The sequence below is a fragment of the Cucumis sativus genome, chromosome 2, assembly GCF_000004075.3.
Source record: "Cucumis sativus cultivar 9930 chromosome 2, Cucumber_9930_V3, whole genome shotgun sequence".
Classification (NCBI taxonomy): Eukaryota; Viridiplantae; Streptophyta; class Magnoliopsida; order Cucurbitales; family Cucurbitaceae; genus Cucumis; species Cucumis sativus.
In genome coordinates, this window is record NC_026656.2 from 21026426 (window position 1) to 21053707 (window position 27282).

Consider the following 27282-nt stretch of genomic DNA (forward strand, 5'->3'; position numbering starts at 1 on the left):
TTCATGCATATGCCTTTAATTATTATTATTATTATTATTATTACTATTATTCATTATTCATTATTATTATTCTTTTGTTGGTGTTAGTGAAGGGGTACGTACCTCTCCTCTTCATCTCCCTTTCAATCATGCATGCCAACTAGTGTTCTTGTTTTGCTAAAATGGAGTTTCTTTTTTAGTGCCATATTCCATTTTCAGCTATCCATTTATAACTCTTGTATCCCTTTTTCTTAACTCTCTTTTATTCCTTGAGAAAACTGAAAAGCAACATTTATTTATACATGCATAGTCACCATGTTGGTTAAAATTTCAGTTGTTTTTATCAAGGGTAGGTTAGGAATTTGAAAAAATCATTGTGTTATATGATCCTATTTTGTCTCATATATGAACATTCACCTTATTTGCTAATTAAGTATAGTTTAATAGGTTAATATATATATTATATTAATCAAACAGTTAATGTGAAAAGTAGTTGGAATCATTCATTTGTTGAACTCAAAATCTATACATACATATATTCGAAGAAAAAAACTTGGGTGTTACTTGGCCAACACATATCTTGGGTAGATTGTCCATTAACATTCTATCACGTGACAAATAAATTTTCTTAAAAACCTTATGTGTATAAAAAGAGAAGATGCGTTACTCTTAATCGATAATTGCATCTTATCTAACGATCTTGGAGCAACTTATATGTATTATAGATAGATTGTACCAACTCATTACTCTTAATCTAAATTGTATCATTTTTAGATGATTATTCACAAGAACGTTCTTACTTTTTGCTAAATTGTACTTTTACCATTGTGTGGTTGCCTGTTAGGTGTAGTGTCAAGACATGTCTCTCAATTATTTATTTATTTATTGTTGCGTCTTTAGGTTGTCCATTCTAAATTAAGTAGAAGTGCTAAATTTGATGGATCTTACTTATTAAGTTGCTTTGAATATGGAAGGTTGGTCTAAAGGTATATAATTTTGTCTTTGTTTGACAAAAGTTTCTAACACATAGTTATCTTAATAAGATACACTTTTGAAATTAAAAAGTAACATAGCATTTCAAACAATTGGGTATATTTAACAAAATTCTTGAATACTTACCCAAGATAAAACAACATCATATATTTTTTAAATCATATATTTCTTTTGTAACAAGTAGAGAAGAATGAGGCTATGAAGTACACGAAAACATGTCTCAACACATATAACTATGTAATTTTCAATAAAACAAAAGATTAAAAAAAGAAGAAACACGAAATAATCACACTAATGAAGAAACCAGCTACCATTTATAGCAATACAAAGTAGTAACTCCTTATAGAACATAAAGGCAAGTAATAATTAAGAGGTAAATAACAATAATAATTACATCATAAATTGCACTATTTATTTTGATGAAAGGATTTTGTTAAATATTTATTGACCACTTCGAATGGAAATACCCAATCAAAAGAGCATTCTTCAGAATATGAAGTGTGAGCCAACCCTACTATATAAGCTTGGCAATAATTGTGAACTTTTGAATTATTATATATCTTTTTTTTTTTTACAAATTAAAAATATATAAAGAAGTCTTTGTTGCTAAAATCAAATCTTATCTGTTCAATCTAACAAAGACAAGACATTGGAAAGAAGAGCTTGTTAAAGAACAATGGTAGAGAAGCTCTTTAATCATGTGGTTAAATGATGCCAAGTAGGCCCAAAATACACTAAAAAATTTAGAGACTATAGAGATATTATTACTAAGTAGAATGTTTAAAGACAGGTTAGGAAAATAACTTAGATTTTGTATTATGTTTTCAAATTCACCTACCATGTTTTTTTTTTTTAAAAATAGTTTTTGAATTATGCTATTCATACAGTACAAATTTTGAGAATAAATATACTATGTCAGGTTGAAAATCAATTCATTTTCTATTTAAATTCAAATATCGGTTAGGTTAATTATTATATAATAGATTATTTGAAACAAAATAATAATGATATAATTTTTTTTAACGTTAGAAACAATCATAAATTAATTAATTACATACTCCACAATTTTTTTTTTTGAATTTTTGGATTTGTATTTAATCTAATATTTAATAGTTAATATAACTAGTTTTATGTTTATAAAACTTAGGTTTGATACACCACACACTTCATGTTCGTGTTGATCATTATTTTTCATTTGGATTAGAACATACCCAAGTTTTATTATCTATTTTCGACTAATGTTTTTAAAGTCTAAGTAAAAACCCTAATGAGAAAAAGAATTAGGTCACGACTAATTATATAAAAAAAAAATCTTAGAATATAATATGAAATTGTTACTCAACAATTTGTATTATTGAAGTGTCGTGCAAACTGTAATGGTCAATGAATTCAAAAGAAAGAAAAAAGAAAAAAAAATTTAAGAACCCACTTTGTTATCCAATAAATGAAAATCAAAATGGGTTCAACTTTTTAAAGTTTGGTTTTCTTTCTTTTTTCTCTCTATTTGAATATACGTGAGAGCATTTTTGTAAAGCTCTTTTTTACTAAAGTGTTTTGTTTTCTTTCTCCAACCCCCTTTTGTAAATTTTCTTAGCTTTATCGATATACCAAACCACATAATGAAAAATATAACTTTGTAGAGGTCAAAATTAAATTAAATTAAATGCATGCATTATGCCAAGATTCTCTTTAATTTTTATGAAGGCTGAGGGAAAGTGACTTTACTACAAAACCCCAATTACTTAATTGCCTGCTCATCTCCTTTCCTTTTCAACTTTAATTTACTATTAGTATATGCACTACTCACACTACATACTTCTAAACAATTTTCTTTAATTTTTTTATAACATAATCCGTTTGTTTAATTAGTCATAAAGTAGTTGATTAAAATGTTAATTACAAGTTTAGTTTTCCAATTTTGTTTTTTTAGTCCATGAACCTTCTTTAGGAGTGTTCCAATAATTTTTTAAGACTATGGTTTTTATTGTTCGCAATTTACTTATGAACATCACAGATCTTTTTGTATTGTCATTTTCTTTTCATGAGTGTTTTTAAAAAAATAAATCATGCCAAAATTTAGAAACTAAAAAAAATAAATTAGAAACCTTATCTTTCTTTTTAAATTTTGGCGTGGATGATGAGAGTACTATTGATCATTTCCTATCTTTTTCACACCATGAAAATGTTTGGATGCATCCATTTTATTTCATATATTTTTCTTTTAAAAAATTGTATTTAGTTTAAATTTTCAAGTGTTTAATTTTAAATAAAATAAATTTAAAAAGAATTAGAATATTTCACAATCATCTTTTAAATCTGACCTTAAACCATCTTTAATCAAGAAAAGAAGGGAAATTAACCTCAAAATAGTCTTTTCCTCTATATTTACAATAAATATTTGAATATACGTTTATTTATTTATGATTATTAGTTCAGAATATGTGTATATATATATATTATAATATTGGATTAATGAAGTGGGCTACTCGTGTTAGTGGTACAAAGGACGTTTGGACCTAGAAAAGTTGACCCACCGGGATGGGCCTCAATTCCCAACAGCCCACTTAAGATACAACCTCCTGCTAATCCAATAAACAACCATATATAACTACCAAATATAATTAAGGCTGATATTATATATCAAGGTAAATAGAGGTAGTAAAGTGAAAAGAAATTAAACATATACATGTAACATAAATGCATGGATAGGTGCGGCTTGACTTAATTAGAAAAGGAATGAAAGGTGTGGAAGATTTAACCGTGTTTAAACAATATGAATATAAAAGGAATGAAAAATAGGTTGTGAGCAAATTTGATGGAAGGAGAGATGGTCAGTGGAAGAAAATAAAGGTAAGAGTTGAATTGTGTGAAGAAGATTGAGTAAGATGGAGGGTTTGTGGAAATTGGTAGAAAAAGAAAAGGGAATTAAGCCTTAAACCAACCTTTGGAGGATATTCTTGTTGTACAATGGAGCTAGGAATCAAATGATCTCTTCTGTAATGAATTAATTACGATGCTTTGTTCTATATATAAAAATGTGTAATTGCCACATCATTTAGGGTTTAGGGTTTATGTTTTAAAATTAACATCAACCTTTTCCCTTCCACACAATAGTCAGTCACTTTTTCTACAAGAGGATAAGTAAGGTTAATTATGAGTCACTGTTCTTTCCATGCTCAGAGATTTTCGTGATTTGGGGAGGATTTCAAATTAAATTATATATATAAATCACAATAAATAAGGTAGACTATATATTAGGGCACACCAGCTCATTGACAAATCACAAACGCCAAGTCAAGTCAATACTACCACACAACTACCCTTTTATGTAAATTATTTATTCATTCATCAAAATTAATTACTCTCACATTTTGTTTTATTATGATAATGTCTACACAAATTACAACCACATTTAATGTTTCTTTTATAAAATTAAATGTATTTTTTTTTAAAGAAAAATCAAAAGGTAAATTAGCACCTGAATAATTGACATAACTATTTCATCTTACGTTTGACTAGGGTTGGGTTGGGTTGAGTTGGTGGTTCCACTTTCTTTTATTTAATCATTTGATTGTTTTGATTCCCTTCTGATTTTGGCGTGTAGCATGTTTTTCTTCCTTATTGGTGGATTGTGTGGTGGGTGAAAAAAAAGTGTGTGAACTTTAGTGGCGAGTCGAATTTATGATGACAAAGGTTTTCTGATCAAGAAATATAAATGAGATTCGTAATTATCGAAGATCAAATGCAATTTGATTGATTGCTCAAGTGATATCTAATTAAGGGAGAGGTTTTCTTAGTTTGTGTCTATAACAAACATCAGTAAATGGTTTTCACTGTTTCATGTGTCGCTAAGTACAAAATATGTTGAAAATATGTTGAGATTTCCCGGTTGATAGTCATAAGTTGGTTAATTATGAATGAGAATGAGTTGAGGTTAATTTAAAAAAAGTTGACCTTTTAAACACTTAAATAATTGGAAAGGTAGCAGTTTTTAGAGATAATAATTAAAGGGGAAAAGAAAAGGAGAGAAAGAAAAATGAAGAAGAAGCGTATAACTTGAATTTGTGAAAATTGATATGGAAAAGAATTATGTTTGGTAGCAAATAATGATCGAAGGAAACTGATCAGGGAAGGTCGGAAGAAAGGAAGAGACTAATTTATTTAGGATGGTTATTCACTGTGCATGTGTTGTTTATATAATTGACGAGTACAAATTTTGTCATTATAGTATTTTTGTTTAAATAAAACTATAAGAGGTTTTGTGGAAGATTCATCTTGATATGTTGTAGCCCACAGTCACATGGGGTGTGTACTGTTTGTGTTGACAGCTCTGTAATTTTTTTGTAAGCATATGAACTGAAAAAGAAAGGGAGAAAATAATGATTTCTACTTCAAACTAAGATCGTGAAAGAGAGAGAGAGGAGAGGATAAAACAAGGAGAAGGGCCAATGGTATAATCAAATTGTATTTTAGATTTCTTGAGAAGATCTGCCACCAACAAGTATGTTTAATTAGCTGATCATGACGTAGTGAGAGTGACGAAATTTTTGCATTATTTCTTCCTCCACTAGGTGGTTCTAAGCATGCATGTGTTCCAGGAATATTTTAATATTTCTATTTATCTTTGCTTCAATCAAATATTACTTGCCTTTCTTTTCCTTTGAATTCATGTACCATCTATTTGAGAGGTTGAGTTCGAAATAGTATTTATGAAGTTTATATGTTTGTGTTTGGATGGTAGAATTGAATTAAGTTTCAATCTTTACTCATTTTAAAATTTAGAATATTAGAGATACCAACTAAAAAAAATACTTACATTATGGACTCACACACATTAAAGACAACAATTTATCTATTAAAATAAACATAACACAACCTTCCCAATGAGATGCAGCCCATAGAATCATTTTACCTTCTCCCACATTTAATTAATTCTATGTTGGAGGCTCGTGAATGAGGACTGAAATAATATTTCTATATTCACGATACAGCTCAAAATCAACAGCTACACGTACAAGGATATATAAGTAGCATAATTAACCAAAAGATCAAAGAGGACACAAAACAAACAAACCATCAATTAGATATTTAACTTAAACACCACTAATCAACCTGCTTAACACTAGCTAGGGAAATGCAGAGAAGCCAGAGAAGATGGTTTGAAGAAGTGTGAGAAGAATGAGGCAGGATGCAGCAATGAAGGAGACAATGGCCCATGGCGTATTGAAATAGTTATGTTTTAGTGAAGCTTTCGCCTTGTTCCACCTTCTATTACAGTGCTTATGCAAATCTTTACTGATATCGTTGAACTCGGAAGAAGTTGGGCTACCAGATATAAATTTACCGAGCTTGTTAAACAATTTTGAAACTTCTTTATAACTGCCACCAATATTATTGATTATGACTCCAGAGTTCACAAGTAAACGTACGTCTTTCTTTGTATTTATTAAATTGTCCATAAATATGATATATTGGGTTGCATACATCTTCCCATTTCCTGCCTGAAATTGCTCAAATGCTACCAAGTTTCGAAATAGAAGTTCAAATTCGTCGCAAATATTCAAAGGTGGGATTTCCAAAACCCCATTTGTGAAGGTTATGTTCATCAAGGATTCAACATTTTTTGCTTTCTTGACGGTGACACCAGACTCATTGAGCTCAGTTATGGAGGGAGGAGACAAAAATTCTTGATCACTGTTTTCCTTATCAGGGTTTTGACAAAGTTCGCAACACAAAAGTCTGCTGAAGAAGCTTAAGAAACTATAATTGTTCTTCTTCTTGTTCTGGATCATATCATTAGTAGTGGGCGGGGGAATGAAGTATAAGCTTAAGAAATGGACCAAGTGCTTTAGATCCTTCTTAACGAAGTCGTAGTCGAAAGAATAAATCTTATAGTTAAATATGAACCCAATCCGAAGAGCACAGTATGTCAAATCTATAAAGGACACATGAAGATTATGTCGTGGTATCATGTCAAACACATGTTGAAGAAGAAAGAAAGGAACTTGATTTTCCAATTTGATCAAGTCAAACATTATAAAATCGGTTATTTCGGGAAACAGTGATAAAATATTTACCTTGTCACTGATTAGAGGGAATTGATCATCCTGATCAAATTGATCGTCATACATTTGTATAAAAAATTCCACGATGAAACAAGCATCCATAAGCATCATTATAACAAAATTATGATCGTCCATGTAATCTATAGGTTCTGAAAAGCAGTAGCGAGTCTTTTCCACCCAATCATGAACTTTTTCCACCAAGACCTTCAATGTTTTAGGTTGAAATGATCTACTTTTTGTCATAACGTCTTCTTCTTCCTTGATCTCAGTATTATTAATACGCCGCAAAAAGTTAAAAAGGCCGTAATGCTTATACTTTTGTGTGCCTTTAGAATTATTTTGACATTTAGAATGATGAAAAGGGCCTATGGAAATGAATTGAGGGATGTATGCTTTGGGATTCATGTCGCATAGTTGTTGGGGAACTCGATAGATGCTACAATCCATACTAGCAGGATGCATTTGGTTCAATATTTGTTGGATGGATATCACAACGTTATCACGGAGATGTTGTTTTGCCTCACTAATATGTGGTATATTGTTATTATGTACTCTCTTAGCTTTGCCTTTATGCACTCCAATCTCACTGCTCTTCGCCATTTCCACTTCAAACACGTCCACGTTTTCCACTCTCCTTTGAACAAAGATATGCACACATATATATATTTTAAAAACAAACTAAATAATAATAGTGATAGATTTGATTTGATTAGAATTTGCTACATTTGGCAATTTTTTTTAATAAAAATTTTGCTTTATATTTGGTTATTATTTCTTATCATTACAGTTACCCATTTTTTAAAGTGTAAACTAAGTTTAGAAATATATTTATGAAAATATACTTTTGCATTTGGAATTTAAAAAAAAAAGAAAAAGAAAAAAAGAAACTAAGAAAATTATTACAAAAAGTGTAGACGTTCCAATTAAACTCTTAAACTTTCAATTATAAAATTGATGTTAGCAAACTTTTACAAACATTAAAATTGAGCTCTCAAATTTACTAGTTATAGAAATTGGATTCTCACGTGATAAAAATTGACCTTTCAATCTTAAACAATTGTTACCCAATTTGTACAATCATATAGATTTGGGGTTCCAAATTTTAACATCTGTAAAAATTCGAGGGTTCAATTGTGCAACTACAACTACCAACACTTTAAGGGTAACTTTTGCAATTTGTTCCTAATAATTGTTAAAAAAAAAACTCATAATTTCAAAAAACGAAAAACCAAAAACTAAAAACTAAAAATTAAATAGCAATCAAATGAAACGTTTTAAATAACTCATCTTTATTTTACAATATTAATTTTGATAAAAGACTATCGGATTGAAAATGAACAAGACTCTACTAAAAACGTCAAATTCCTTACATATTTTATGCATGATAGGTCTCGTAAATTTTGTAAATATGGACTCGACAAAAATAAAAGAGATTTAATTATAAGAAGGAAAAGTGAATTCAAACGAAAAGCTAAAGAATACAAGGAATAAATATTACAATAACTGTAAAGAGATATAAAAGGAGGAGTTTAGATAAATGAAGGGAAGAAAGGAAATTAGAAGTGAAAGAGGATACCTGCTTGCTTGTGTACGTGCAACTTGTATGGAAGGAAGAGATAAATTTGGGAATTAAGAATAATCAAATATTTAAGATGATTAAGAGAAGAGGGGGTTGTGAAAGTGAAACTCTGCTTGCACACACATATATATAACATGATTTAACCTTTGATTTCGGTTCGTTTACCTTTATTTTACGTAGAATGTGCTGCATGTTATTATATATAAAATTGTCACTTCACAAGGACCAACTTGTGATCATTTTAATATAATTTTGTGGAAGGATTCATCTTCATGTGGTAGCTTTGTACTTACATGGGTGTGGGTGTGGTTGGCAGCTAATTTGGTAAATTTTTAAGGAAATTGCAAAGGATGACTATTTTAGAAATAATAATTAAGGATATAACAACATTTTAAAAAAATTAAAAATATAGCAAAACTATCACTGATAGACTTGTATCGCTGATAGACTTCATATGGTATATCAGTGATAGAATTTGACAACTTTTGCTATGTTTACAAATTTTTTAAAATTGTGCTATATACTTAATTAATTTAAATTTAATTGCTAAATTTGCAATAATCTCAAATTGTTAAGTATATGATCAATATTAAAAAATGGAAAACACAATTAATTCTATTCCAAATTGGGTTGGTGAGAAGTTTGTGTGAGAAAAATAGAGAGAAAATCAATGGTATAATTAAGATACAAAGAAATGATCTATATACTATTAGACAGAATTTATAATAGACTTTTTTGTATTTATAATTTTAAAAAAATTATTGCTACATATAGTTAATTATATTATTAGAGTTTACTTTATTTATTATATTGTTTCATAAATAGCATCATTATTGTTGAGATGTCTTGTGGTGACACTAACTATGTTTAGGGTGATGACGTAAATGAGAGTGATGAAATTTTTGGTTTGTTGCCGAAAGTGTGTATAAATTTGCATATAATTGAAAATGCACAGCTTAACTTGGGAAGGAGACTATTGGGTTATCAACTTTTTTCTTAATGATATATATAGACCTGACTTCTCAGCTTCATTAGTTACAACTTTGGGAGATTTGAATTGGAGGAAATTTTCATTTTGGGGGCAAACTTGTTCAAAATTCAACAACTACTGCGACTACTATTTATATCAAATATATAAAAAAATAACAACTAGTGCTTATAAAAAACAACTAGTCTTTATATATATAAAAAAGACAATTCGTCTTTATAGAAAAACTACAACTAGTGTTTATAAAAAATTACTTTAAAAACAACTAGTATTTAGTGTGAAAATTAGTAGTAATAATATATCAAATAAGAAGAACACATTCAATGCCTTTAAATGTAAAACAAAACAACTAGTACTTATTAAAAGAACAACTAGTATTTAATGTGTGAATTAGTAGTAATAATATATCAAAGAAGAAGAACCCATTCAACTTTAAATATAAAAAAAAAAGAAAAAGAAAAAGAAAAAACTAGTATTTATTAAAGTAAAAAACAACTAGAATTTAGTGTGTCTATGTGTGTATTTATACATGAAAAGACATGAGTAAAGTGGGAATAATGTTTTTTTTTTGTTATATTTGTAAATTAAAAAAAATCATTGTTAAATATACAATTTTTAATATAATATATATTTTCCCTATTTTTGCAGCTTTTCCAATGTATATTTTAATCTTTCAACCAAAGAACTCACTAAACTGAAAAGAAAAAAGATTTGCCATATATTAGAAAATTATTGTATCAAAAAACTCATTTTTATATATTTGACATTATTATCTTACATTATTATGTGTTGATGTTAAATAACAATTTAGTTTTTTAACTTTATTGTATGCAGCAATTTAGTTTCTTTAAATTTAATTCTGTAACAATTATTAGTCTTTAAATCTTATTATATAATAAGTTTAAACAAATTTATAGCAATTAAATTTTTGTTGTAAAAATGACTTTGTAAATTTAATAAAATGTTTACATAAATAAATTGATAAACTATTCCAAGACTAGATAGTTTTATATACAAAGTATAATGTTTATGTCATAAAATACTAAGATAGGATTAAAATACCAAGAGAAAAAGGATGTGAAATTTGAACTCAATGAATAAAAAGGAGTGAAATTTAGTGTAGTATTAATTTGTAAAAATGAATTCATCTCGTTGTTTTATTCATTTCAATCTATTCGAGTATTTAATAATCATTTATGGTCTTTTTAGTCCATTCAACACACTTAATCTTTTTCTATAATTAATTCGTTCTGTTTTTTTTTTTTAATTTCTCATCTTTGTTATTTTAGTATTTTTTTTTATATATTCTTAAATATAGTAAACTAAATCAAAAGTTTAAATTCTATCAAAACATTCATCTATCATTATACTTTTATGAATTTTGTCATTTTACATTAATTTTTTTTTATATTTCATATTTTTTCATCTTATATATATATTTTGCTTTATAATTTTTTTAAAACCAAATTATAAATATATATATAAGTTTCAAAACATCCAAGGAAAATTAATATTCTCTACAACCAAATTATAGAAGTTGTTTATACAACAAAATCATACAATAAATATGTAACACAATATGAGGTGTAATAGTTACTTTAGTACTCATTTTGCTACAATGAAATTATTTATAACCAAATGGTTTAATGAGAGAAAAAAATTGTTGATTTATAATGTTCTGTTGTAGAAAGAAATTATACAATTGTGTGTAATCAAAACATCAAAAATGAAAAGATAAAAAAAAGAAAAGAAAAGAAATTCTCTCAAAATAGGGGAAAACAAGGTTTTGCTATTTTCATTTATTATGGTGGTGAATAATGGTTATGCTTTTCGCTTATCAATATTTTCATTATTACGCTTAACTTACACTCCATGCAATCATGCCTTTGAAATTAAAACCTTAATTAACAATAGTTTCATTATTATGCTTTACACCACTCACTCCTATATAAAAAGAACAAATAAGTGTGTTTTGCTTTCTTTCTCCAATTCCCTTTTGTAAATTTTGTCTAAGGATCTACATGAAAATATTTCTTTTTCTATTTTAATAAAGTGAAGATGATGAGGATACCAAGAGAATGTCTAACTTGGTGAAGATGTACTTCAAATGTACCTATTAATCTTTCGGTATCTTTGATTTAAGATTTTAAGTGTTCAATTTTAAAAATAAATAAATATAAAAAAAAAATTAGAATGTTTGAAATCCGTAATATATTACCTTCAAACGAAAATTAACCTCAAAGTAGTTTTTTTCTCTATATTTACACAATTATATGAATTGAAGTTTATTTATTGAATATTATTAGTACAGAATATATATATGAATGAAATGGTGGGATACTCATGTTAGTGGTACAAAGGACGTTTGAACATAGAAAAGTTGGTAGACTTTTGTAATATATCTTCTGTAATTACGATGCTTTTTTGTATCTCTCTTAATTGGTAGACTTTTCTCTATTTTTTTTCTCTTTATTAGTACTATTTATTTAAAAAAAGATGCAACATGGAAGCATACAGCAATATGTTATTGGACTACACTTTGCGTTTACTAAGATAAGTGCATATACAAGGAACCATCCAAGTATTTTTTTTCCCAGTAAATAATACCTTAGTGCAGTGGAAGAGAAGTGGAGAAACCTTACATGGCTTTGTTCAATTTCCAAACCATTTCTCTTATTTTTTCTTTTTAAATAAACAAATTAAATTTAGGAAATTTATTGTTTTTTTTTTTCAAACGTTTACTTCCAACAAATTAATACACCAAAAGCATATCACTAATACAACAAATTAAACTATATATTTCCAAATTAATAAAAAGTGGAAGAAAAATGGGGTATGATTAAAAGACAAAACAGAAAAATGGAGACGTAGGATAGATTTTGACTAGAAAGTGGATAAAAATAGCAAATATTGTTTGAAGGCGACTGAGAACAATAATGAAGGTTGTAACAAAGCTTTGTTGATATCGTTGAATTGCTCAAAATACACATTAAGATCACTTGACCTATTCACAAATTTATCGAGATTGTTAAACAATTCTAAAACTTCTTTATCGCTATCACTGATATCGTTCATTATGATTTCTGCCTTCTCACGTAAACTCACGTCTTTCTCTGTGATTATCAAATAATCCATAAATAAGATATATGAGATTATAATTACATTCATTTCTTGATAATTTTTTGCGTCCAGATGCTCATATGCTATTAAGTTTCGAGTAATGGTTTCAAAGTAAATTTCCATAACCTCATTTTTGAAGGTTGTTGGTTATAAATGGAGACTTTTTTGCCTTCTTGACGATGACACCAACCTTAGAGATCTCAGTAATGGATGGAGGAATCCACATATTTTCCTCATGCTTCGTCTTGTTCCGACCAAAACATAAGCCTGCTCTACTCAACAAATTATTCTTTCCCTTTGTCCAATATTTTGGCGAGTAGGTCCGTTTAAAGATTGAATGAGTCCTCTGTTTTTCTCCGTTTTCTGCATGAACCTTCTTCTTCTCACTTGTTTCTTTATTAGTCATGTTCAAATATCGACAACACGAGTAGGAGAAGCTTAAAATTCTAATCTTCTTGTCTTCACGACATTCATCAGCTGAACTTGATATGTAGTATAGCTTTAAGAAATCCACCAAGTGTTTGGGGTCAAACTTAGACCAGACAATTCTTTCACCAAGTTGTACATAATTTTCTGCACACCCTAGATGAAGAAACTGAAATGTAAGTTCTAGAAAGGAGATGGTGGAAAATTCATTATTTGGGATTAGAGATTTGAGGTTGTTTTCTTTTGGTATTAGCTCAAACAAACGTTGAAGAAGGAAGAAAGGAAGTTGATTTTCGAGCTTTATCAAGTCAAAATATACATCAGGAATTATTCCTTGATAAAATAGAAGATCAAAACGTTTGGATCAATTTGAGGGGACTTATGATCATCTGAAGTAGTATGTTGGTTATGAACAAGTATAAAGTATTCTACTATGAAATAACCATCCACACACATCATCTTAACAAACTCATGGTCGTCCATGTCTATTGGATAGATATAACAACCACATGCTTCTTCTACCCAAGATAATTGAGCGATTTTCGTAAGCTCCTCTAATGATTTCTCCTTATGATCATTGAGACGACGCAGAAAGTTACGAAGACCTTGAAACTTATAACGTTCTGTAACATTCAAATCTTTAGAACCATGATGAAAAGGGCCGATGGAAATGACTTGAGGGACATATAGGCTGTCTAATTCATTTGGCATAATAATTTGGAAATTCTGTAAATACTGCATTCCGTGTTAACAGTAGACCGTTGTTCCAACTTGCTCTTTATTGATATCATAATATGACCACAATGCTTTTGTTTAACCTGGTCACTACTTTTCGTTTGAAACTTGGTCATCATGATTCTCACTATTTTCCATTTCCATGGTTTCAAATCTCCTTAAGAACAAACAACACATCCAAATTATATATACATTTTAATAATACTTAACGAAATAACAAACACCAATAATGCTTTACCCTTCCAAACAAATCTCAAGATCCTACTTAGGCTTAATGAATCAAAATCAAATTTTGTTTTTTTTCTTAAATTTTTTTAAACAACAAACCTGCCAAAAATATATATACAAACTCAACATATATAACAAAATTTCTGCATAGATGATAGTAGTCGAACAATATCTTTATCATCTTCTATCAATGTTATATGGTAGATTCGTTTTACTGTATTTGCAAACAAAAAGAAAAAAAAAAATGAAAACACTCTCTCTACATAATCCCATCTATTGCTTTTACAAATATTTTAAAGAATTTCATTCAACCTATTATTTTCTATTTAAACTTAAATACATCTATGTTTTCAATCCCTCCTTAAAAACAGTTATGGGAGAATAAGGTAAAGTTGATACTTGAAAAGAAACACATCTTTATAAGTTATAATATTGCAATAATCATTGGCTATGCTATTTCTTTTCCCAAATAATTCTGAAGTGTATTAGGTTTGTTAAATGTCATAAGCAAAAATAAAACACTAATTGACTTATATTTTCTTGTATTTTTTTAATGATAAATATACAATATCTCTTAAAATTTTGTAAAAATGGATAGAAATAGTTAATTTAAAAAAAAAAGCCCAAAATAGACATTTAATATAAAGGATGTATATATATAAGAAAGCAAAATAAAAATAGGGAAAGATATGTAGAAGAAGTACCTTAATTAGACTGTGTGGAAATTGAAATGGAAGAAATGTTGGTAGCAAACGAAACTGAGGGATCGTAAGAAAGGAAGAGAGAGAGAGAGTTTAGTTTATGTAGAATGTGTTGCATGGTTAGGTTATTATATAATTCTCATTTCATAATAAGAGATTTTGTGGAAGATTCATCTTGATATGTTGTAGCCTGTACCCACATGGCTGGTAATTTTTTTAACTTTATGAATTTAAAAAAAAAATTGGAAACTTAATCAATTCTATACTAAATCAACTTCGTGACAAGTTCGTGCCATAAATAACCTTAAAGTTGACTTAGATCGATCTTTCTTTTTCTAATGTATGGCTGAAATGGTTGCTTCTGTTGCCAACTATGTTTAGGTTGGATGACATAATGAGAGTGATGAAATTTTTGGTTTCTTCCACTAAGTGTGCATGGCATTGTCTTATTTTAAATCTGCATATACTCAAAATACATAACTTAACTTAGAAAAATAAGATTGTTGGATGATATTTATAGATCCAGCTAGCTATCCTCCTCAGCTTAATTACAACTTTGTAGAAAGCAGCTAGCAACCATTTGATAGTTTGATTTCAAGAAGGTAGGGATATTTTAGATAATTAAAAAATCATCCAGCCCTGGAGCTTTTCTGTTATTGTCGGTACCCTTTGTAAAATTGCAAAGGAAAACCATCCAGCCCTGAAGCTTTTTCTGTTATGGCAGGAGAAATGGTTTCATGTATTGTTATTTCTATATTATTAATGAAACGATGTCGATGAGAGTGTTAAAAGAGTGTCCACTTAGTAAAAATGATCAAATGCATCTACCAACTTTTCGTATCTTTAAAAAAAATATTTTCAATAATTATAATTTAGAACAAAATGTGATAAGTCCATCCAATATAATTCTGAATAATTTTGTCATCAACTTTCTACTGTACTGCTTTCATAATTCAAACAAAATTTTGAAAACTTGTTTTTGCATGTTTTTAGAATTTGGCCAAGAGTTCGAGTGTTTTCCTTTAAAACTTTGTTTGTTACAATTTTTTTCCTAATTTTTAAATTTATCGAATACTTAATTATCTTTTTGATTTCACGTTGTGATTCACATCATTTATTAGAGGTAAAATCAGGTTTGGGTTGGGAGACATTCTCAACTCAACCTATATTTCTGGATTATTTAAGTTGGCAATTCGAATAACCCGAATTTAGTATCTAACTCAACCCGTAAAATATGGGTTGGGTTGTCGGATTGTATAGTTTTTTTTTTTTGGTTTATAGTTTCTAATGGTTATAAAAGTTTAAAATGGTTACATTTAAATTTCAGACATATATAATTCAAAATTTTATGCAATAAATTCAAAGTTTATATACCTAATTTTTTTTGTTAAATAATATAATTAATTAATTAATTAATTCGGGTTGGATTGAGTTGAATCAAAATTTTCAACCCTCCAACCTAAGACCCAACCCAAGTCGAAAAAGTAATTTTTTTTTAACCCAACCCAACTAAACTCTTATAATATATGAGTTGAGTAATTCAAGTTATGCAGGTTCAATCCATATTCTTCCACTCCTTATCAAACTTTAAAAATAAAATCTATTAATTTGTCAAATTTTAAATATTTGAACAGATTTATCGAAAACATAATCATAATCATAGTGGACGAATTGAAGGGGAAGAAATGTAAATTAAACAGTTATTGATAAAAAGAACAATAAAGAAAACAATTTTAAATTTCAAACAAAATATATGCTTATGCTCACAAACACATATCTAGGATGGATACAAATAACATGATCTTAATTTATTTGAAAAACTTAAAAGAAAAGAAATACACACATATAAAGTACATGGATTGATTTGAGGTATAGCTAAGGAATATCAGGTTTAGATTTAGGAAAGGCAGATATAGCAGAAAATACGGTTTGCAGAATGGTAAGAACAAGAAGGACGGTTGCAGCAGAGAAAGAGATAGCAGCCCATGGTGTATTGAAATAGTTATGTTTGAGTGAAGCTTTTGCCTTGTTCCACCATCTATCACAATGTTCACGTAAGCCTTCGCTAATATTGTTGAAGTAGTTATCATTAGGTGAGCTTGACACAAACTTACAGAGATTGTTAAACAGTTGTGAAACTTCTCTATCACTTCCACCAATATCGTTGATTATGATTTTTTCCTTCACAAGTAAATTTACATCTTTCTCCGTGCTTATCAAATAGTCCATAAATGTCACATATGGTATTACATACGTGTTATTCACCTCTACTGGAAAATGCTCGAATGCTAACAAGTTTCGCATCATAGGTTCGAAGTAATCATCAATATGCAAAGGTGGAATTTCCAAAATTCCATTTTCGAACCTTATGTTCATCAAACATTTGGTGTTTTCTGCTTTCTTGATGGTTACACCAGCTTCACAAAGCTCGGTTATGGATGGAGGGATAATAACATTCCACTCTTTCATATCACTGCTTTCTTGATCATGCTCACACCGATGGTGGGGGACAAAGTAAAAGCTTAAGAAATCGATGAAGTGCTTCGGTTTTATTGATAGGATATCAGATGGTTCATAATTTTCTAACCAACCCATATTAAGATACTTATAAGTAAGCTGTTTGAAGCAGTTGGGGTTATCATTATGTTTTGGTATTAGGTCAAATAGATGTTGTAGAACGAAGAACGGAAGTTGATTTTCCAACTTAATCAAATCATCATCTATATCAGGGATTCTTTCTTTGTAGAATGACATAGATACATTGTTTTCAATTTGAGGGAATAATGATTCATGTGGCTCCTTGTATTCTTCATAATCAAGTATAAAAAACTCGACTATAAAACAACCATCCACAAGCATCATTTTAATGAAATCTTCATCGTTCATGTTTATAGATTCTGCGTAGCAATTTCGAGCTTCTTTCACCCAACTTTGAGCTTTTTTCACAAGATCATTCAATGATCTAGTTCGCTCCTGTTGCTCCAATGACATCTTATTAACACGATGTAAAAAGTTATTAAAACCTTGAAGCTTATATTGTTCATTGGCTATCAAATTCTTGTGAGCGTGATAGTAAAAGGGGCCAATGGAAATGAGTTGAGGGGCATAGGCTTTAGGATTCATCTCACATAGTTGTTTGGGAACTCGATAGATGCTACATTGTTTCTCCTGAGCGGAAGGCACTTGATCCAACATTTTTTCAATGGATATCACAACATTATCACAAATAAGTTGTTGTTGATCAACTCCACTAATTTCTACCACATTGTTAGACTTTTGGTTTGATACACCATGCACTTTATGTTGACCACTATCTTCCATTTGAACTCCGAACATACCCATGCTTTCAAATCTCCTCCAACAAATTAAACAATATAAATTTAACTAAATATATTGAATAAACATAGGGATGATTGAACATTGAGATAAACTCCATTTCTACATCTATAATTTTTTTTTAACCAAAAGAGGTAGTCTCTTTTATACAAATTAAACAATATAAATTTAACTAAATATATTGAATAAACATAGGGATGATTGAACATTAAGATAAACTCCATTTCTAATCTATAATTTTTTTAACTAAAAGAGGTAGTATCTTTTATATATATATAGTTACTGGAATTTGGAGCTTCTCATGTTTCCTAAAGTTACTGTAGAAATAACGTCGACAAAACAAATGAAATTCTATTATTAAAAAAATCACACAATTATTATAAAGGGTCTAGAATAAATAATTATATTTAATTTACACCTAAATTATCAACTATTTTGCTGTGGTGATGAAAAATATATAAAGTTTCTATAAATCATCCACTAACCTAAACGAACCTAAAATGCGTTTAAGTTAATGGACACAAATATATTTAGTATTATATCACTTAACCATTTTTTTTATACTTTTATGTAAAAATTTGAGGAAGAAAGAAAGAAAGGACATTAAATGAAGGGAAAGAGTTGTACCTTTATGTGGAAAATTTGATGGAGGTTGGATAGAATGAAAATTAGTAACCAAGAAATCTGAAAAGAGAGTTTTGAGAAGAAGATTGAGTAAGAGAGATGATTTGGAACTTTGATAACAAAGAGGGAATGTGTATATATATATAATTAGACGGAATAATTAAATGTTTTCATGTGGGACTTGGGAGAGTAAAAAACACTACGAGACCAAGTACTTTGTAAACTTTTGCATGTGTAGTTTTTTAAATTTTGAAATGAATAAAGAGAAGCAAATTACTTCCTAATGAAGCTTTGTAAAGAAGAGTTAAAAAAAAAAAAAAAGTGGATGGAAAGCCACTTGAACGGAAAGAATAATAATAATAATAATATTTAAAGCAAACATAGATATAATTTAAAGTCACAATGTTGATGATAGATATAATTTAAAGTCACAATGTTGATGATATAGTTAAATAGTTTATGTACGTAGTTCTATATTGTTAGGTAGATTATAAGAATATTAATGATACACATTATACATTATAAATTATACCATGATCTATTAAATTATAAGTGGTCGCTAAATGTGGTAGTTCAAAGTTTATGATCTAAATATTGTACTAATTAATTTTGAAAACATGATTCCAAGTTTTGATTTTGTAATTTTAAAATGCATAAATGTTAATGAATATAAATTTCAACTTATAAACTCAATTCATATTTTGTGTTTATTGAACTCAATTTATTAAAAAAATGTATTACATAACGTGTATCTTTCTATTTAAAATGTGTATTTAAGATTTTATTTTAAATAGTTGTTTCTATTCATAACAATTATATAATGTCCGATAAATTATATAATATTATGCAGTAATAATTAAAGAAACTTTTCAAAATAAAACATACGTTGCCAAGTTGTAGTTTAAGTAACATATTGTTGTAGAATGATATTTTGGTGATTAAAGGTGATTCATCAATTCCCCACCCATGCTTTAATTACAAATACCAAAATAATAATAATATATGCTCATGAATTAATCATATTTAACCTAAGTCTACAAATATATTTATTTAATGGATAACTAAGTTACAAATATTTATTTTCAAATATAGTTACAAATATAAGCTATGATTGGAAGGTTATAATTAGTGAAATTGGTTAAGTTTATACAATAATACAAGAAACACACGGGTTTTCCAATAACGTATGTAATTGTTGGGAAATGGTTCAAAATGCATTGGGAGATCACTCTCGATGAAGAGAACATCATAGTAATAAGAGTATTAAGAAAAAAAATTTGTTGTGGGTTAATTATTGAGGTTTGGGTATGACATATTAAAAATTAAATTTGTAAGTTGGAAAGAGAAGAAATGGAGAGGAAGGGCACTTCGAAATTTTTTGACATTAAATTTTATAAAGAAAAGAATGTTTGCTTAAAGGAGGGGAACAAAAAAAAACCAAAAGCAATGTCTGAAGGTTAATTAATTAAAAGAAGGTGCTAAATGCTTTGACGGAAAATATTACTAATTAAAATATTAAAGGGAAAAAGATAAAGAAAATGGGAATAAAATGAATAAAATAAAGAAAAGAAATAAGTTGAAGCATGTGTGAAATCAAATGTAAGATTTTGAGAAATAATATCATTGGGAATAATCTTCTTTATTGCTCTTGTACCTTTCTCTTCGGTTTTCCTCTAGTTCATTTATGTACCTTTTTTTTATTATTAATGAAAGTCATTCGGAGAGTGGGAGATGACGTGGATGTCACATGATGTTAACCTAGTTGAGATGATCAGATCCATGGTGTGTTGGGCTTTTTTAACTTAATTTTAGGCCGAAGGCAGGTGGAGGATAGCTTGCAACACAAAGGTTGGAGGAGAAGATGCCATGTTCCTCTTTGATGGCAATCTACACATGTATAAAGGTAAGTATTTCTCCTTTATTCTGCAGGTTAAGAAAGAAAGAGAGCAAAAGAGAGAAAGGAAAATGAAAGGATTTACCCTTTTCTTTTTCTTCTTCTTCTTCTTCGTTCTCAGTCTTACAAACCCTAAGGTTTCTTTATTGTGAGTTTTGGTTTTAATGGAGTAGACTACACATACCACGGATGAAGACGAAGGAGAAGAAGGAGACAACAAGATTTACGTGGTTCGGCCAAAAAGTGCCACATCTATGGGATGGATCTCTTTCCTTGATATTTTATAAGATGAGTAAAATGATTTTTCTTCTTCTTAATTTTCTTTTCTTTATATGTGAAGGATATGTAGGTGAAAAACTAGCAAATATTTTGAATACACCTTTATATTTGTAGGTGTTTACAGTGAAAAAAAGAGAGTAAAATAACATAAAATAAAACTAATTTGTTGGAATTCAAGTTTCTACAAATTCCACCTTACATCCAACTTTAATAGCTTTTGAGATCCTTCCAACCTTCTAACTTTATCATCATTTTTCACGTAAGTTGAAGTCTACTAACTCAAAGCGTTTTTGTAGCTTCATCTTTGGAACGAGCTTGGTGAGCATATTGGCAGCATTTTCAGAGGTTTGTACCTTCAAAACTTTTATTTCTCCAACTTCAATTTTTTTCTCGAATGAAATGAAATTTTATATCTATGTGTTTTGTTCTGCTGTGGTATTGTGGATTTTTTAATAGGTGAAGGGTACTTTGGTTGTCACAATAGATGTTTACAATTGACTGTTTGATTCCAAAATTCTTCATCAGTATTTTAAGCCACAATCCTTCTTTTATTGCTTCAGATAGGGCTATGTATTCTGCTTCTGTTGTTGAGAGAGCAACTATAGATTGTAGGGTTGCTTTCCAACTTATTAGACTAGGACCATGGAGAAAAACATATCCGATTAGACTTCTTCTCTTATCACTGTCACTAACAAAGTCATAATCCACATAGCCAATTAGCTCTAGGTCTGATTTTGTGGCATTTTGGTTGATTAATTTTGCACACTTAGACTAAATTAGATAACTTAATATCCATTTAGTTTCTTCCCAATGCCTCTTTCCTAGATTAGCCATGTATCTACTAACTAGGCTTGCTGAATAGGATAAATAAAGTCTTGTAGAGATCATTAAATACATTAAACTTCCCACTGCTTGGCTATAAGGCACATTCTCCATTTGTTGTTTGTGTTCAATGTATGTATCACTAAAAGAGTTTGCAGCTGATAGCTTAAAATGTTGTGCATTAGGGAGAGTTACTGGTCTAGCATTAGTGAGGTTAAACCTCTTGATTACCTTCTCACAGTAGGTCTCTATCTCTACTGATGTCAATCCCTAGGATCTTCCTTGATTCCCCTAAGTCTTTCATGTCAAGTTCTTTACTTAAAAGATTTTTTACATGAACTAAATCTTCTTTATAGCTTTCGACAAGAAGCATATCATCCGCATAGAGTAAAAAATAGACCTTGTCCTTATAGGTTGTTGAGTTTATATAGACACACATATCATATGAACTTTTTGAAAACCCAAACTAGTTATAAAGTCATCATCTTCTATACCAACACGTAGGTGATTATTTCAACCCATAGATTGACCTATTTAATAAGCAACAAAGATCTTTCTTACCTTGAATCTCAAAACCTTTGGGTTGAACCATGTAAATAGTTTCATCTAGATAGTCATGAAGAAAGGTTGTCTTTACATCAAGTTGGTCCAACTCAAGGTTGTTTTGAGCAATAAAGAATAGAAGAAGTCTAATAGAAGTATGTTTAACAACATTAGAGAAAACTTCAGAATAGTCTATACCTTCTCTTTGAGTCAAATCCTTTGTTACCAGTCTTATCCTGTACATAGGTTGTGAGCCTTTTGTAGTTCCTTCCTTCAGTCTGTAGATCCATTTAGATGCTATTGGTTTCTATCCTTTAGGTAGGGAAGCTAGTATCTAGGCATCATTTACATTTAGTGAATTAATTTCTTCATTCATCGCTTCAATCCACTGTCTAGCATCACTGTCATTTACAGTTTCCTCAAAGGAACTTGGATTCATAATCATTAGGAGCTGATACTTCTTGATACACCTGATACGTTTGATTGAGACCCTTTGCACCTGATACTCTTTGATACTTGATACCTTTTGATACACACCTGAAACATCTTGATACACATAATAATACTTCTCGTTACACTTTATTCTTCTTCATACACTTGATACCCCTTAGGCCTTGATAGTTTGATACACTTAAAGACTTCACTTATAAGTTTGATACACCACTAACAAACTTGTTGTGCTTCATTAGTACATTCAACAAATTTGATACGTTTGATGTACATGATATATTTGATACATCTGATGCACTGCAGATACACTTAATATTCTTTACTTATACATTTGATTGATTAAATACACTTGATATGCTTGAAGTCCTACTTATACACTTGATATACAATTGTAAACTTGATTATATACTTGATAATGATTCACTTTACTGATATGCTTTAATAATATATTGTTGATATAATTGATAATTATACATTGAGTTACCTCATTCATATACTTAATAATACTCTAATGAACTGCATAAAATTTGAAAAAATGAAAAATTACGTAGTAAGTATATTAACCAACTAATACATATAATATAACTATCACAATACTAATATAAAAAACTGAGACAAAGTAAATCCAAAACAAAATTAATGTAAAAAATAAAACAAAATCATTTGAAATAACTCAAAATACACATTGAAGAAAGTAAAAAAATATCATAAATGAAGTTAAATTAGTCCGATCAACAACCATTATATTTCATATTGCAATTATTGTGATATTGATATTCTAAAATCAAGATTAAAATAGAAAGAATAAACAATTTTTCTAGTATAAGAATAAGTAAATAATTAGGACCTTAAAAAGCAATAATATTGATATTCTAAAATCAAGCTTAAGACAGAAAGAATAAGTAATTTTTCTAGTATAAAAATAAATAAATAATTAGAACTTTAAAAATTGGGAGAATAAATAAATAATGAGTATGACATTAAAAAGAGGAAAAAAATAAGTTATTGAAAGATAGTTTAGGAATAATAACAAATTTAAGATGGAGAGTATTTTTATAAGTGGAAATTTTGTCATATTTGCAAAATTTTAAAACAATGTGGTATCGTATGCAATTTTTCCAATATTAATCAACCATTTAATTCGACATTATACCTCAACGAAACTACAACATAGAATCATCAAACCCACTATTACAAACTTACCACTAAAACCCAATAGTCATCATGGTAAGGCAGAAACTGCAACTTAGAAAAAGTGGAATCGACGCACGTAGATTGGAACAAAGAACAGGCAGTGGCTGCTTCACGGTCAGCGGACAAAGAATGCAGCAGCGGCACTCCACGATGTGCGGCGGTCAGACGCGAGGGAAAATTGATCTGGGTCAGTCGGATGAGGAAACGTGACAGCATAGTGTGATGGCGTGACTGACTGACGTCAGCTACAGGTGCGGCGGCAGCGAAGCTTCGCAAACGGAGGCAGATCAGAGCAGCAATGAACCAACGATTCCAATCTAGACTGCGCGACGGAGGCTGTGACCTTGATGGAACCGAAAGTGGAGTCCTGCATGAGACAGATTTATGTGCGAACGGGACGTGAGGCTTGACGCTTGGCTTGCGCGACCCGAACGACGGACGTTGAATGCTGAAGAACGGCCGAAGAACTGAAGAGAAAGTTGGTCGGACGAAGCATGAAGAAAGACAGCGGTTGCTTGGTGGATAGAGAACAACGGTGAGGTTAGGGAGAAAATAACAAAAAGAAGATGGAGAATTGGGGAAAGAGATGCACGAAAATCGACATATTTATAACCTATAGCAAATTTTTGGATTCTATCACTGTAACATATCAATAGCTACCCGTGATAAAATTGTTGTAAATATTCGGTAAAATTCGCTATAGATTGTAAATATTTTGTAAAATTTGCTATTTTTGGAAATTCCCCTTATATTATTATTTAACCACTATCATTCCCTTTCTAATTCCCTTTTCTTTTTATTTTCTAATAAAAGACCCCCTCATTTCACATTAAATATCAAAACACAACTAAATTTCCTTAAAACATGATAAATTTAAAAACTTAAGTTAAGAGAAATACCTTAAAATTTTGGGGTGTTACACTTGTTCTTAAGCTATTTCAGTTTCTGCACAAGTTGTTCTTCAGTTTGTTTTCCACTTGTGTTCTCTACTGGTTCTTCTTCAGTAGCTGTAGTTTCCTCCATAGATTGAGTATTATTTCTAGTATTCTACACCTCAAACTAAGTAATATAGGTTTATGTGGCATTAGGATTTTTTTCAAGATTATCTTTTCCTTGCAAAAACATCCCTTTTTTTTTTTTTTAAATGAACATCCCTACTGATTATAAACTTTTTGTCAGTGGTGTGCTACATCTTGCAACCCTTTACCCTTTGTGTGAAGCCAACAATTTTTTTTTGCCTTGAGAAGAGAGGCTTTTGGTGGTGATTGTTTTTTATCGAAAATTTTTACTTTAATGATCCAATGGTTGATTAATATATATTATTTAGAGACATTAATTTGTGGGTTTTCCCATTTCTTGTTGCTCTTGTGAATTTTTGTTGGTTGTATTCTAGTGTATACAGATTATTGTTTGGAAGGAGAACAAAAGAAGGACAATAAATTTAAACAAATTTACTCTTCTTATTTTATTATATTTACAAGGTAAAAAAGGAAGAAGTAAAATTGAATAAAACATCTTTGCACCAACAAAAAAAAAACAATTAACTAATGGACGAAAATAAACTTAATAGAATTTCAACACACTTTAACAAAGGTAAATTCCAATACGAGGAAACTCTTAAATAATCAAGGAGAATAACTATATTCAATAGGAAAAAATAACAAATAAACCATACGATTGAATCCTAATTTCATGGTTAGGCATGAGAGGTTTGAGTAGCCAGCCAGGAAATGTAGATATAGCAGACAATATTGCAGCAGATCAGAAAGAGAGACCAAGCAATACAATCGATGGCATCAAAACACAACAGTATATATTTGTATTTGTTTCTATTTTCACTTTTGCATCTCTCTCCAAATTGGAATCTATTATTACTATTAAATCATTATTTCTTAATATTTGTTTAGAGAAAAAATTTAAATGATAAAAACGATTGAAAATATTTATAAATGTATTAATAAAATATATCATTGTCTATATTGTCTATTTGTGATAAAATGTAAGATAAAGTACTACTACCTATCTCTTCTATCTATAGGTGAATGATCTAAAAAAAACTATTATCAAATTTAGGTATTTCACAACTTTTGGTATATGTTTAAAATTACATAGTTTTTCTAAATGTTGAAGTAACCATATTTTCAATCATTATTATAAATGATGATAAGAACAGTAAATCCCTTATCTTCGTCAACTATAGTGCTAGTACAATTGCTTTGAATCTAAATGTGTTTATTTGATTGTAGCTGAAATTTATGTTTAGACCTTTTGTTTTCTCTTCCTTTATTTTCATGTTCTGTTTTCTCTATATTACTAATAAAGTAGAGTTGACGATGGTGTTAAGGGAGGGTCCACCCAGTGAAAATGTCTTGATGTACCTATTGACTTTTCCTATCTTTACAAAAATTGTTTTCAATAATTATAATTTATAATTTTGTTATAATGGTTTCAAAATTCAAACAAAATTTTGAAAATTTTTTTTTGCATTGTTTTTAGAATTTTTGACTAAGAGGTTTGAGTATTTTCCTTTAAAACTTTGTTTTTTACAATTTTTTTTTGTCTGTTTTTTAAAATTTATCCTTAATTTTCTCATTGATTCCACCTTATGATTCTCATAATTTAATAAACAATCACTTGATTTTTAGTTAAATTTTAAAAAAAAAACTATTAATTTGTCAAATTTTCACTACAAAAAAAATATGGCCTTTAATGTCGGTTCAAAACCGACATTAAAGGCCTTTAGTGTCGGTTGACAACCGACATCTATGCTAGCATTATTAAAGGTCTTTAATGTCATTTCTGCTTTGATGTCGGTTTAAAAACGATATTAAAGGCCTTTAATGTTGGTGTTATTGAAGATCTTTAGTGTCGGTTGGCCTTTGATGTCGTTTTAAAACCGACATTAAAGTCTTATTTTTTGATCTATTTTTATAAATTATTTTTTTAAAACCGACATTAAAGTCTTGTTTTTTTATCTATTTTTATTTAATTGTTGCATTATTGTCCATTTTTTATAAACCGATATTGGGGTATGTGTAGATAAATATTTTTTTCTCATGCCAACAAATCAATAAAATTAATATTATTTTAGAAACTACAATATTTTTCTTTTACATTTGTATACACAAAATGAAATCTTAATATTGTGTTTGTATATACATTCTACAATAATACATGAAATAAGATCCTAATATAGGATTTCAATAAGAAATCCTAAACGTCTGCACAGTCTTCAACTTTCAATGATCGCTTCCATCTACACAATCGCTTAGCTTGGCTGGCTATCTAAGACCAAAATATGAAGATTAAATCCAAAATCTGCAAAA

General features: G+C 29.1%; 2 protein-coding genes and 1 long non-coding RNA gene across 6 annotated transcripts; 1 reads left to right on the plus strand and 2 right to left on the minus strand.

Moving 5' to 3' along the window:
- Positions 1–5715: 5715 nt before the first annotated feature.
- Positions 5716–8786, minus strand: LOC101210093 (UPF0481 protein At3g47200). The gene is made up of 2 exons (XM_004138817.3): positions 8614–8786; positions 5716–7671 (listed from the first exon to the last, which is right to left on the minus strand). The coding sequence occupies exon 2, from the start codon at positions 7635–7637 to the stop codon at positions 6099–6101; it is 1539 nt and encodes a 512-aa protein (XP_004138865.1). The 5' UTR covers positions 7638–7671; positions 8614–8786; the 3' UTR covers positions 5716–6098.
- A 7737-nt stretch (positions 8787–16523) lies between these two features.
- LOC101209850 (UPF0481 protein At3g47200-like) lies at positions 16524–18899 on the minus strand. 3 transcript variants are annotated; one of them, XM_031880692.1, is made up of 2 exons: positions 18778–18899; positions 16524–18157 (listed from the first exon to the last, which is right to left on the minus strand). In XM_031880692.1, the coding sequence occupies exon 2, from the start codon at positions 18154–18156 to the stop codon at positions 16690–16692; it is 1467 nt and encodes a 488-aa protein (XP_031736552.1). In that variant the 5' UTR covers position 18157; positions 18778–18899; the 3' UTR covers positions 16524–16689. The 3 variants fall into 3 exon arrangements, with proteins under 3 accessions (XP_031736552.1, XP_031736550.1, XP_031736551.1); XM_031880690.1 differs by having other exon boundaries at positions 16524–18166; XM_031880691.1 differs by having other exon boundaries at positions 16524–18169; positions 18778–18890.
- A 1622-nt stretch (positions 18900–20521) lies between these two features.
- LOC105434666 lies at positions 20522–24696 on the plus strand. 2 transcript variants are annotated; one of them, XR_968774.2, is made up of 3 exons: positions 20522–20677; positions 20842–21292; positions 23999–24696. It is a non-coding gene; the product is annotated as an uncharacterized LOC105434666 (long non-coding RNA). The 2 variants fall into 2 exon arrangements; XR_968773.2 differs by lacking the exon at positions 20522–20677 and having other exon boundaries at positions 20695–21292.
- The last annotated feature ends 2586 nt before the right edge of the window (positions 24697–27282 follow it).